This window comes from Nansenia antarctica (genome assembly GCF_963989245.1).
Source record: "Nansenia antarctica genome assembly, chromosome: 11".
Classification (NCBI taxonomy): Eukaryota; Metazoa; Chordata; class Actinopteri; order Argentiniformes; family Microstomatidae; genus Nansenia; species Nansenia antarctica.
In genome coordinates this window covers 16,266,084-16,279,827 of record NC_137681.1, presented here as the reverse complement: position 1 = coordinate 16,279,827, position 13,744 = coordinate 16,266,084, and the positions used below count along the sequence as shown (strand labels likewise).

At 40.9% G+C, this 13,744-nt stretch overlaps 2 protein-coding genes across 2 annotated transcripts in view; one reads left to right on the top strand and one right to left on the bottom strand.

Moving 5' to 3' along the window:
• rbp4 (retinol binding protein 4, plasma) overlaps positions 1 to 13,744 on the top strand; it is a 170,468-nt gene that overhangs the window by 154,238 nt on the left and 2,486 nt on the right. The gene's annotated exons all lie outside the window — the stretch shown is intronic.
• Positions 2,751 to 11,541, bottom strand: pde6c (phosphodiesterase 6C, cGMP-specific, cone, alpha prime; the record flags this gene model as incomplete). The annotated part of the gene is made up of 22 exons (XM_080542339.1): positions 2,751 to 2,800; positions 2,972 to 3,113; positions 3,291 to 3,374; positions 3,541 to 3,615; positions 3,875 to 3,938; positions 4,219 to 4,326; positions 4,812 to 4,912; positions 5,047 to 5,134; positions 5,895 to 6,004; positions 6,530 to 6,637; positions 6,751 to 6,897; positions 7,083 to 7,148; positions 7,259 to 7,402; positions 7,527 to 7,676; positions 7,969 to 8,016; positions 8,310 to 8,376; positions 8,745 to 8,812; positions 8,989 to 9,063; positions 9,192 to 9,332; positions 9,616 to 9,705; positions 9,904 to 10,056; positions 11,074 to 11,541. The coding sequence occupies 22 exons, from the start codon at positions 11,539 to 11,541 to the stop codon at positions 2,751 to 2,753; spliced, it is 2,547 nt and encodes an 848-aa protein (XP_080398465.1).

Genomic DNA, 13,744 nt, shown 5'->3' with positions numbered 1-13,744 from the left:
TCTCTCTCTCTCTCTCTCTCTCCCTCTCTCTGAAGGAGTCTTCAAGTACAGGTGGTAGGTCCAAGATGCATGTCAATGCAGGTGGAAGTAATTACACTGTATCTAGTACCTAGACTTCAAGCGGTTGTTTCTCAGTGCTAATGGATACTACCCACTTAGAAATGTTTTGTGCTGCTGTGACTGTGTATGTCCCTCTATGGCATAAACCTTAACTTAGCATAAACTATATAATCTCCTGCTGTTTGAATTGTCCTATAGTTTTATAATATGTATGCCAGTAACAGGAATAATAGCTACACACTTGTTGGTAACTATATGCTATTGAGAAAAGTGGTGTATACAGTAGCTGTGTAGAGGACAGGGCATGAGACAGGAAGTTAGGGTCAGGAAACACCTCAAACAGACACTACTCAGGAGGGGGAAAGGTGCACTGGTCTCGGCGGCACGCCAAATCGGCTGATCTTTTTTTCAAGCAGCTCATCCAGCTTTGTTAGGGTAATCCCCCTGCACGATACAGGAGTCATGAGAAGGTCTGTCTCTGCCTCAAGGTTCCTCAAGTTCATTTTGTGTCTCTTCATAGATGTGCTACTACTACTACTTCTACTTCCAAGCTTATTTGGTGATATTGTTCTATAGGTCTATTTTCAGAGGGGCATGGAATGGAGTTGGTGCGTTGGTCAAGTCTCAAAAATCTCTTGAGTCCCATGTACTTTGATAAATGCCTTTATTTGTTTACATAGTACATCTTATGACATACATACAGTAAAATTCATTTCAATAGAACATCAAATTTAATCTAATCTCTCTCAATGATAACTCGATAGAATTAGTATATATATATATATATATATATATTTGATGTCCTGTAAATGTACACACGCATACAAGATAACCTGAGAGGAGATTAAAACCCACTTTCCCATAATGCTCTTGTACCTTATACCGCAACAGTCTGTCTGCAGCTCTAGGAATAGGAACAGAGCGAAGTGGTTTAAGCACTGATCTATATACTGGGTATATACTGTAGATCAGTGGGTTTAAGATGTGGCGGGGTGGCTGTCGAGTGTCACCAAGCCACTCTGATTGGATTTACAGGTCTTGGTTGATTTTCCATTGATTAGGAATGAGGACATGTTGCATAAGCGAGGAAGTCATACTTTGCAGTTCCTACTTAGTGTCACATTGTTGGGATGTCTCCAAACATGTCTTAAGACAGAGGGAGAAGAACCGTAGCTCAAAGGTTGGTCGATGGCTTGGTAGGACGTCAAAGGAGGATGCTTTCAATAAACAATGTTTATGGGAAATTTAAAAGAGCATCCTAACGCCTTAGACTGATGGTTGGGATTTTGGGCGGTGTGTTGCATCAGTTAAGACCTGAATAATCAAACACAGAAGAAAGGGACTTTGGTCTAGCTGACGCCATATTTGGAGAAGCCCTCTGGCCAGATATCAAACATGAAATGCCCTTCCGCGGGTAGATATGATAAGGCTTTGGTAGCCTGGTTCATCCACAGTAAGCAGGTTACTTAAAGTTTAAAGCTGTGTGGGTCACGAAAGCTGGCTGATAATCAAACTCAATCCCATCAAATCTTCTTATGGTCAGGTAGATGAAGTACATACTTAGACACTGACATTTGTGAGATGTGCCTCGTAAGAGCAAGCAAAAGTTGTAAGTGTTCATATTTAACACTTCACTTGTATGTTTAAATGTTTACACAATTACATACGGTCACTATGTGATAAACTACATTCCTTTGGTTCATGTATAACACATGAAATATCATACTTTTTAAAAAGATAATTAATTAGCAAATCATGCTACACATAGGTATAAATATAATATAATATGTATATTACAATTATTCAGGTCACTGGGCAAAATGAGTGAAGTTTACTATAAATACATCCATAATCACTCTATAACAACTGTAGAGACTGCGCTCCATTCTTGAAAGACATAAAGTAGAAAATAACTTGCTGACAAACAATCAAAAAATATACTTTGCATATTAACATAAACATACCCATACAAGGCTCACAGGTGCTTACACATCTTGAGCATTGTGACTTGTGATCCCTTGTTAGTAAAGCTGTTGCCAAAAGAGCAAGTCTGTCTTTTAGGTTTGGGAAGAGGTTTGTGCTCTCACAGTACTTGAAGATTCTAAATGAACAATCTTTATCTCTCTACAGAATTTGTATCCATGTTATCATCACCATCATCATCATCATCATCATCACATATGTTCTTAATATTCCTGAGAAGTGCATTCAAATATATCAAACATTATTCCTGTTCTCAGAATGTAGTGATGAAGTGATCGAACACATAAAAATAGGTTATCTCAATTCATTCATTGAACTGTTATAGCTTGATACAAATGTTGACTTTTCTTCCACTCAATAGTTATCCTACTCCATTTGGGTTATTTCCCTCCCCTCCCCTTTCATTCTGAAGCTAATCTGTTGATCTACCGACTGTCACTGAGTACATGCCATTCAGCAGTTTTCGTTAGATGCAATGTTCTTTTCAGTAATTGCAATATTGGTTTTCATTTTAGATTAGGTGCTAGCTACCGTAATGCATCTGCTGTTGTCTACTGTATATATGTGTTCAGTGTTTTTGATCCAGGATCGGCCCATCAAGTCCTGAGAGAAAGAGGAGAACCAATGGAATCCATGAAGGAGAGGAGCACTAGAAGCTCCCTGCATTCCTCTGCCCCACAGCCATGGCTGGGGCATCAGGAGGGGCCTTAGGAAATGGTGCATGTCTTGGACTTCCCTGCTTCACCTCCTCCATCACCTTTTGCACAGAAGGGAAAAGGACAGGAGGATTGGTTTATTTCATGGTAGTCTTCAACAAGTAAAAGAAACAAAACAATCTCATCAATATGTTTCTGTCTAATAAACTTGACCCTTGAGGCCTCATTCCGTTTTTATGTCATGTATATGTCAATGTATTTCAAAATGTTACCTCCGCCTTCTAGCTTCTTCTTCTCGTCCTCGATGGCCTGCATCTTTGCGGCGTAGACGTCTGCCAGCTCCTTCCAGTGCGATCTGTTGTTATTCAGGCCGTCGAACATGGGGGTGATCTCTTTGTGGAACCTCGAGAATTCCTGGAAAGGAGTGGGTCCAATGAATCTACAGACACAATCCTTTTGAGGCACACACATGAACATGGCCTAGTGGTCACCCTGCACAGTAGATCGACTCTCTTACTCAACCGAAATGACAAATTGATGGCTCACAGAAAAATTTACTGTTTATGATTCATTATCTATTCGGATGGGTACCTTGTACACAAATGCGCACACGAAGTCAATGAAACCGCACTGCATCTTGGGTAATTGGTCTTTACAGTTCCTGTCCATCATGGGCTGAGGAGCAATGAAAGAAATTAGTTCAAATGACACTGGGATATTAAAGTTGTCCAAGTGCATCACCAGTCAATTGTACTACTACTGAGAATATTGCATTGAACGAAAACCTCACATGAAGTACACTACACACATTAACATGAACATGAACGTAAAGAATACTCACAATGGGCTGCTGATCGAGAACATTCTTCTCCAGGTCTCCCTGCTCCCAGAACTCAGCTGCTACCATAAGAGCCACCTAGGGAGGTAGAGGATTCAAAACAAAAGAGTTTATCACCACCTGATTAATCCTTACTATATCCTATACATCATCACGGGCTCATTGAGGAATGGTATCAAAGATGTATTTTGATACCATTCCTCATTCCTTTCCATTCTTTACAATGAGCCAATCGTCAGATTTCTACCTCCACCAGACTCCCCTGATACAGAGAGAGGGGAATATCATTATAGTGCCATTATTATGGCCAGACAGTGAAGAGTTGAAGGCCACCCACCTTGCTTTGGACTTCCCATGGCTTGGTGATGGCAGACAAGTCACAGCCAGTCATCATCATGGCCCTGATAAAGAGGGGACAGAATTGTTGTCAAAAATATTCAAGAAGACAATCTTTTAAAGCAGCTGACACAAAACACACTGTGAACCAAAAGGGACAGTATTGTTGGAGGGATAATCAAAACATGTTTGAAAAAGTCTGTACTGTCATAGTTGAGGCAAGACAATTTGAGGAGATCAGGTTTGCATCTACAGTAGGCTACAATGGGCCTCTAAATAATTTCACTTACCCTTTCCCCTGATAAGCTAAGTAGCCCTGAAACTCCTACTACTACAAGAACTTACATGACAATTTCCTTCCTGACTGGGTTTTCGGCAATATGGGCGATCCTGTCCTTCTCCTCAGGCATCGGCTCTGTGGCATTCACAATATTCTGGAACATGGTTCTCTTTCTAGGGGGGGCGGAGACACATATAACTCAGGAGAGTACGCATGTGAAAAGTAACACTGAGTAACACATCTGGACGGATTGATGGCAGCTGCTGGACTGAAAAAATCAGGTGTAGTGCTGAGGCACAAATATGTACATTTCAAGCCTGCAAACTGCGACACTTTAAATAAATGTGCAATAACACTATGTGCAATATGACAACCCTAGTCGTCTATCTGTACAGTATAGTATAGTGGATAGTGTACATAGCCTTTATTTATGTAAACCAGCTCCTTCCCTTCTTGTGTTTTTTTTAAAGTGTTTTTTTTTCCCTTTCCTAACACCAGGGGAGCCACCCCTCCTAAATGTCGTTGTTTGGTACCTGTACTGTAGCAATGACAATAAAGACCATTAATTCATTCATTCACATCCTGAGTGACACAGCACAACACAGGCGAGACAAAGGCAAAGGCACGACAAAAGGAGACCATCAAGAAAGAAACCCACTTGAAGTACAAGGCCAGATCAGTTGCAATGATACAGACGTCAAACAAGTGCTGCACAGTCTCAAACTGGCGCTTCTGAAGGTTGCAGAAGATATTCAGGTTCTGTGGAGGGAAAGGGGGAGGGGGAGGGTCAGAGAAAGGTTAAACCTTCAACCAGGGGGCCTGTCTGGGCAGACATGAAACATGGCAGATAGAGCTGACACAGTAGTAGTACAGCATCAGTTAGGGTCTCAGACCTCATTGGCCATTAGAGTCTTGCTGTACTCTAGATGGTGCCTCTCCATGATGGAGGAGCCGTGCAGTTTGGCCAGAGGTGATCCACTCCTGCAGGTCAGAAAGAGGGAGCATGATCTCTAGACACTAAACAGCCTGAAGACATCAGCATGGTTCACTCTTCTTCATTTGTCCCTGTAGGGGAACCCTTTGAAGAACCTACAGTATGCAGAACCCTCTGTGGAAAGGGTTCTACACGAAACGCAAAACAGTTCTTCAAAGGAGAAGGACTAGAACTAACTTCAAAGAGTGTCTGCTTTGATACCATACAATAAGATATGATTGACGCAATATGATATGATTTGATATACTATCATATTATACAATACTTTATTGTTATTTACTTTGCACTGTGATTGTACTGTATATTGTTGTTATTATTGCTGTTATTATCGTGTATGCTTGAAATGTTATTCTACTTCTGTGTTATCACTGCACTTTGAGGTGAACCTCACAAAGCAAGCATTTCATTGTTCAGTTCACAGTTCACATGTTACTGTGCATATGATAAAAAAACGTTGACTTGACTTAGCTGGCTTGATACAATATAATGATACGTTACAATCATAGGAGGCTGGTGGAGGTAGAAATCGTAGAACGGGCCATTTCTCATTCTATTCCAAGCATTACAATAAGTCCGTACTCCTCCGATTTCTACCTCCACCTTCCTCTCCTGGTGACAATACAAGACAACATAGTACTTCATCATCCCTGAAGAGGATTTAACCTGGCCCACTGCACATACAACACAGCAAGACAGAACATTATGTTATCTGGTCCTAACCCTAGAATTTGTCAAGGGAGGACTTACTTTGTCTGGTATAAGTTGTTGGTTCCTCTGTGGTCGATATCGTGGCAGAACGCAGCGGCCACCATGGCAAAGGCATCAAGGTCAGTGTAATATTTCCTCAGCCTCCCAGTCTGTGAGAGGGGTAGCGGGGTGGGTGATCCATATCATTAACAAACAAATACAACTTATCTACAATGATGTCGCTGACCTACTGTGTTTAGTGAGCAATGTTTAGTTTTTGGTTGTCAGCATAAACGTCTCTCCAAACAAACAGGCATGTGAATTATGTGGGTTTGTATGGGTCTGTGACCCTAGGCCAGGGCCCTGTTTGAATACTCCTAAAATGCATCCTTCCTACCCCACCTTTCCTTGAATAAATCACTGATCTAACACAACTTGACTGGCATAAGCAATGCAGTGAAAAGCTTGTTTTGACCAGTCAAATCATATAAGAACAGTGAAGTAATCAAGGAAGGGAGGAAGGAAGGAAAAAAGGAAAGAAGGAAGGAAGGAAGGAAGGAAGGAAGGAAGGAAGGAAGGAAGGAAGGAAGGAAGGAAGGAAGGAAGGAAGGAAGGAAGGAAGGAAGGAAGGAAGGAAGGAAGGAAGGATGCATTCTAAAAGTATTAAAACACAGCCAAAGAGTAAAGAGACTCACCTGTAGCAGACAGAACATGGTCTGGCCCACATTGAAGCCATGTCTCCAGTTGTGGTAGGTAATGTCACGGTAACCTTTCCGGACAGTGTACATCCACCGGGTCAGGGTCTGATTGGGAGAGGGAACAATTCCTCTGTTATACTGACTATATATAACTACTTACATATATCGATATTGATAAACAATATTGCTACTGTATATCCAGGGGCTTGAGGACAAACCTCTGCTGGGACTTTGAACTTTTCCACCACGTTCAGTTCAAAGAAACAACGAATTCCACATTTGATGAGGCCATGCTCTGTCACTGGGAAGTCACTGAAGCTGAATAGCAACAGGTCCACGTCTTTGGCCTCAGGACAAGTCGCTCTCTATACAAAGGCAAAATAATTAACATACTGTACAACATTTTCAAACTATGTCAAAGTCATTCATCTTCAAATTACTAAGCCTGTCATGGAGGACTTTCATTGAGAATGTATTCATTAAAAAAATACTTTACAGCATGGGATTGAAACCTTTCCTGGTAACAGTTATAAGATGTCATCTGTCATACCAAGAGTTTGTACATCTCCTTCTGATCACAGTCCTCTGGCTCTGCGTCAAACTTCTCCTTGGTGTTCTGTTCAAAGAGAAGAAGAAGAATCAAGTTTTTTTATTCGATTTTCGAGCGATTAGCTCTTTGATTCTCAATTGATATTTGTAGCTAAATACTATCTCTAAAGGTCCTACCAGAATGGACTGCATCTCAGTGTCAGTGCACTTGGTCTGACACATGAGCATCTCCTGGGCTATGTCCTTCCTGTACTCCATTTTGTTCAGCCTGTCGTACGTGTCACAGTTCATGACTGACCATCCCAAGAACTGTGTGAGGGCCTGGAACAATAATGGAAACACATGAAGCCTTCATTCCATACAAAACATATAACTCAAAACAAAGACTGGTTTATATGACTGAGAGAGAGAGAGAAAGTTAGTATGTGGATGTCTGCAGACTCACCTCAGTAATCTGTTCATCATGCTCATCGAATGGTTTACCATCTTTTCTGTTGAAGAAAGTGGCGATACCCACAATTTCTTCCTTTTTATTGACGATGGGAAGGGACAGGACATTCTTTATGACAAAGCCTGTTTCGTCCACAGCCTCTTTCTGAAAGACATTTAAAAACAAATATTTAAATGAGAAACAAAAGCAATGTAGAGCACACCAATAAGAAAAAAGGCAGTTAGTCCCTCTCGAATAGGACTTTGTTATTGACTCATGTTTTGGCAATCCAAATGACAGTGAATAGTTAGAGCATAGTTATAGTTAATAGTTATAGCAACATAACAGCATGTTGGTTTCTCAACTCCAGCTCACACATTTCACATATATTGAGTCAGGTATACTAGTTCTGGGCTACAGCAGAAATGTGCAGTCCTTAAAGGTCCATAGTCCTCACCTGAAATTTGAAGTAATCATCTGCAGCAACGTTCATCATGTTGCAAATCTGCAGGTGGAGGACAATAAATATTTCAGTTGCTCTACTCAGCAAATCACTCACACAACTCTACAGTGGACAAACATTTGTGGTGTCAGTCTATGTATCACTTGCACTCAGCTTCCCTTCACATTGACTGATTCACATCTCTTGTCTGTTGATGGTTCATTGGTTTGATAGAATTTTCTAATTTGACCAAAAACAAATCCATATAGTATTCTAAAATGATGAAGATGAAAGTATGTTGTATTATACAGTATTGTAGTGTACAACACAATATTAGCACTGCAGAGTAGACTTACAAAACCATTCTCAGAGACGTAGGTGGGCAGCCCGCTGACCAGGGCCCAGTGATCCACTGGAGGGCCCCTACAAGAAGGACAGAAGGGGAGGGAGAGGCAGCTGTTATGGTTCAAACCACTCTCAGTTTCATATGACACTTTGCTTTGATTCAGATACTGCTCCAGGGCTGAAACAGAAATCGGTGTAAATCAGTGGAGGCTGGTGGAGGTCGAAATAGGAGGACTGGCTCATTGTAATGCAGGGGCAGGAATGAGGAAAGGTATCAAAGACATGTGTCTGATACCATTCTCCGATTTCTACCTCCACCAGCCTACCCTGGTGTAAATCATACATGGATGTATGTCATGGGGAGATTTGCATGAGTTCAAAATAGATCAAGTTGGGATTCGACCCATAATGAGTGATCCAAAATGTGAAGTGACTGGGATCCTCACGGTATGACTTTGATTTCCTCTTTGGGTCCTTCCAAGAGATAGTCAATGATCTTGTAGAAGTTGACTTCCTGTAGACACATTGAAAAATATAGCCATGACCTTTCAGGAGATCTCTTTTGAGATCATCTATATAGATCTACTGTAAATGTGATGTCATTGTGAAGAGATTAATTGTATAAAACGCCCCCCCCCCCCCCAGTACAAGGCTAGGAGATAATTGAATCACAGGTTAGTAGACGCTCACCCTGCCATCTGGTGTCTTTGGTCCCTTATAAGGCTCTACGTCACCAAGTTTCACTGGCCACTCGTCATAGAATTCCTGGGGTTAGCAGAAGGTTAGCATTAGCAATTAGCATCTGTGTTGACTCATCTCTCAGCCAGAGATTGACATTTAAAAAACAAACAAAAGAGGGAATACCTCTACAGGCTATACAGTTAGACACAAACCTTCTCTTTGGTCATGTCCAAGAGGCCAACAGAATATCTTTCACAGTTGAGGTAGATCCTCACAGTGTACAAAGCTTTGTGGAACTGTCTCTCGATATCTGTCAACTCTTCAAATACTTTGCTGGCAGACCACAGGAGTACCTATGGAAATCAGGAGGGAACAATGTATATAGATGTTGGTACCACTAGTGAAATGTGTTTTATTGGGTCATCATGGCTATCGGTGACATAATAGGAACAACCCAGCTTCAAAAGACACAGGCTTCATCTGTCTTCATTCATCATCATTTAAGAAATCATTTTGTGATGTGAAAACTGTGTCACTGCATTCATGGGACTGTATTCACAGGCCTATGAATGCATAAGGGCACAGTTGATGAGTTGAAGAGTAATATTGAAAGTTTCAAAGTGTGTTTTTGTTTACCTGACTCCTCCTGGATTCCACATTAAACATGTAGGCAGTATGATGCTGCAGGGCGATGACATTTGCAAAGTTCATGTACTTGTGGAAGAGCTAAAAACAAAATCAGATTAAAAGGCATGGTTAATACACTAGATTGACATAGTATATAGGTGTATTTTTGTACAGAGAACTGACTTCACCCCATGATGTTTACATCAGAACGGAATGATGTAGATAGATCATCATTTATCATGTAGATTTTTTCTGAACTGGTAGTTCACGTGGATGAGTATTTGGCAAAAGGCTTACCTCCTCATCCTCTTTGGAGAATTCCGCTGCCCCAATTTTGTTTAGTACCATGACAACACCTAGGCAATCCTTGTCTGCCATCACAGGGTATGCAAGCATGCATTTTGTTTTGTATCCTGTCTGCTTGTCCACAAAGTCACTGAATTTGTTGTTCTGAGGGGTGAAAGAATACTTTTGTTTGTTTGGATCGCAGAACAATCTTCACAATCATTACACAACAGATAACATGTGATAGAATGGCAGATAGCATGTGATAGAATGGCAACGTTGCTTTAGATGAGAGGTTTTTAAGCAGGGTTTTGCACCATGAGCAAGATAAAATAAAACATGTGTATCACAACTCATTTCAATAACATTACATTCATTGTTTTTGGGTCATAGTGTTAAAATTGGAGGGATCCTCATTCAATGGCAATATCATGAGACAACAAAGCCTACAATCAAACTAGCCAGGAAATTAGTTTCTTGGACCAAAAAAGTCACAGACACTTGAAAGAATTCCTCTATGCCTACCCAATTTGGACTTCAAGCATATAAAAACACATGCATTGTCAGGAATATGAGTAGGCATAATATACTAAACATATTTGCAAATAGTAAAGGCTTTAAGATAGGGTTACATGTATTTTCAAACCATTACTAGTAGCCAATTTCCAGGATTATACAGAAACACGATTCTTCTTTTGCAGCAAAAATTCATTTGTTGATTCCTAAACCTCAACAAACAGTGTGAAACTAAAACAAAATTAACAGAATTTCGAATCTAACATGCTTTATTTCTGCCACAGAAGAATTATACTGTGTATTTGAGTTATCCTGAAAAGCCCCTATCTCCAATGAATTGAATGGGGCTAACGTGATGCAGCACTTGAACTATTGCAGTGGTGTGAAACGCATAGCTCATTATGAACACCCTGGTAAACTTGAAATAATGGTTTTTATTTAATTTAGGACTACAAATTGAACTGATACAAATTCTAATTTAGTGTAAATATGGAACATGAAAGAGCTGACACAAATTTACATGAACTACAATATCAAAATAACGACAATTGCATTGCGTTAAACTGCATTCATTCTTGGACAGGGTGGCTTCAATATAGCTATCCAGCGTGGATATTCTATGCGCGCTTTTACGCGCGGCTTGGTAACTGTTAACGCGGCACTCACCTTTGAAACGTCCGGTACGTTAAGTGGCTTTTTACTGTTGGCTGCAAATCCAACTATTCCCATGTCGAGGGGAAACACAATCTCGGCAAAGGGGTTCACCAGATTTTCCTCGTATTTTGAGGTAGGTGTCACGTTGAAGAGCGAAGTTGTAAGCTCGGGTATTCCATTTCTAGATCTGGTAGCAAAGTAACTGGTCCGATCGGCTGTCAACAGCATGCAAATTCTCTGTAAGACCTTGTGCATGCTTCTTTCCATTTCGGGCTGCATCTGCAATTCTTTGAGCAAGTCAAATATGATTTGGGCCTCCTGGATTTGGGAGACATTTTTGAAAGAAGCCGGGTCTTTGATCTCGAGCTTCTCTGTGAAGGCAGCCGTGAGCGTCTCAGGCCGCACTTTCTTATCATAGTACTCTTTGGCGAATTGGGGATTGTTCTCCAGGTACTTCTCCACACTATCCTTATCTCCCATTTTTTTTGTTTGTTTGCGTTTTACTTACTTTTCTCACAGAAACATAACCTGAGAAAAGCGAAAGTTCACGATGGGTAGGCTATTCAGTGGCCTCGGATTGCGGCGATGTGCATCCTCCGCTGTGGTGCCGGGGCAAATCACCAAAACGTCCTGTACTCGCCTACAAGCTGGCAGAATGTAGCGGGCTTAGAGGCTGAAAGGATCAAAGTGGCCGCTAATTAATGTGACGTCATGAAATTAAACCCCTAAGCTTTCTTAACCTGCAAATCCCAACACAGATCATTTTATATTGGACAATCTAGTCAAGGGAGGCAGGTTGTTGCAGAGAAGCTGTGCTGTCTCACACTTTTTCGTGGGGAAGATCCACTCCATCCATTACTCAAGTGTTTTTTTTATTTTATTTTTATAACAAAATGGTTGACTCATCAGGCTGTATTTAGACTAATATACTGAGTTAGAGAAGGTTAAGTGGGATGCATAGGATGACCAAACACTGACGTCACCTCATAGGGTTAGGGATAGGTAAGGGCAAAGGTAACGGTAAAGGGTTAGGGTTAGGGCTAGGGTAAGGGTAAGGGTTAGGGTTTAGTTTAGTGTCATCCCAAGGGTCCCACTTATCATTTATTGTTAGAGAACAACCGTTTTACTGTTTGGACAGCCAAATGTTGACCCTGAGAGATTCTTCTCCATCCTGAAGTTCTAAGCAGCATACATTTGGTTTCTTCAGACAGGTTTCTTAAGAGGCCATGCAGAAAACAGGTGGTCCCAGCAGGTGGCCCATTTCCCTGAACCCAGTTCTGTCAGTGTTATTTCTATAATGGTTTTAGCCCATCCATCTTCTTTCGGTCAAGTGACAGATAGGAACGTTTTTGCAAAGACGTTCCCTTTTTTGGTCATTTGGGTTAGGGTTAGGGTTAGTAATTTACTTTATGTCTTGGGCATGAATCCAGTGTGATAAAACATTCTTTACTACCCAACCTCAATGTTGAATCAAGTGTTTGAATGCTGACTCTCTAGCCATCCCTGTCCTCACAGGACTCTTGTCATACCAATCAAATCAACGGGGGACCTCTGGACCTGCCAAGTGATGAGAAGAACAGTTCCAAGAAACAGGGACCAAACAAACGTCTGCTATTATTAACCACACTGTCTGTCTGGCAAGACGGTGAGTGCCAGTCTATTTTCACTGTTGGGAATGGGATTAAGGCTGTCTCATCAGTACAAAGGGTCTATGTTTCTGTCTTTTACACAACATGGGGCTAGAACCAAGTCAGATGGTAAGGCAATAAAAAGACCTGCATCATTAGGACTTGGCAGTGTAAATCCCAGATTAAGTGAAAGTAATTACTGGGATGTCCACCTCCTCCCCAAGAGAGACGGGCTGGTTCTGGCATTGTGGATTAGTCACATAGGAGTTAATTTGGAGACGGCCACAAGATACTAGTCTCTCAGATGGGGTAGTTTTGTGGTAATCGAATGGCTGATATCTATCTATCTATCTATCTATCTATCTATCTATCTATCTATCTATCTATCTATCTATCTATCTATCTATCTATCTATCTATCTAATATATATACTATCTATCTATCTCTCTCTCTCTCTCTCTATACAGTATATAGAGAGAGAGATAGATAGATAGATAGATAGATAGATAGATAGATAGATAGATAGATAGATAGAGTTGTTGAGAGGTAAATAGATACATAGAGACATAGAGACATAGATAAATATAGGGATTAGAGAAGCACATTTATATTCGCTATCAGGGAAGTAAAAAAATGGGAAATGTGTCTTGATTTAAGACATGAAGTAAACTTAGCCAATAGGACCACCTCCAGAGCATCTCTCCATTATTGGGGAATGATGCTTGTTCGCGCCAAGTTACATAAGATGCAGATGTTTGGCCTCTGACCTCGAGTGTTTTCTTTTGGGCCCCTGAGTCAAGGTTATGCGATCCTAGATAGGAAAACGTTTATTTGTAAAGTTCACTCGCAGGACTCATCATGCTATTGACCCAGTCCTGGTTATGTGATAAAAAAAGAAAAGATAAAGCATACCCATGGACGACCTACTGTAATTGCATGTCTCGAAAACAAAGGAGGGTGTTTATATTGGAGCTTGCATGGTCTGATCAAATGAACGAGCCAATTGATCACTTCTGTTTGATCACTGTGCATTGTTTCAAATGTAGAGATTTCAG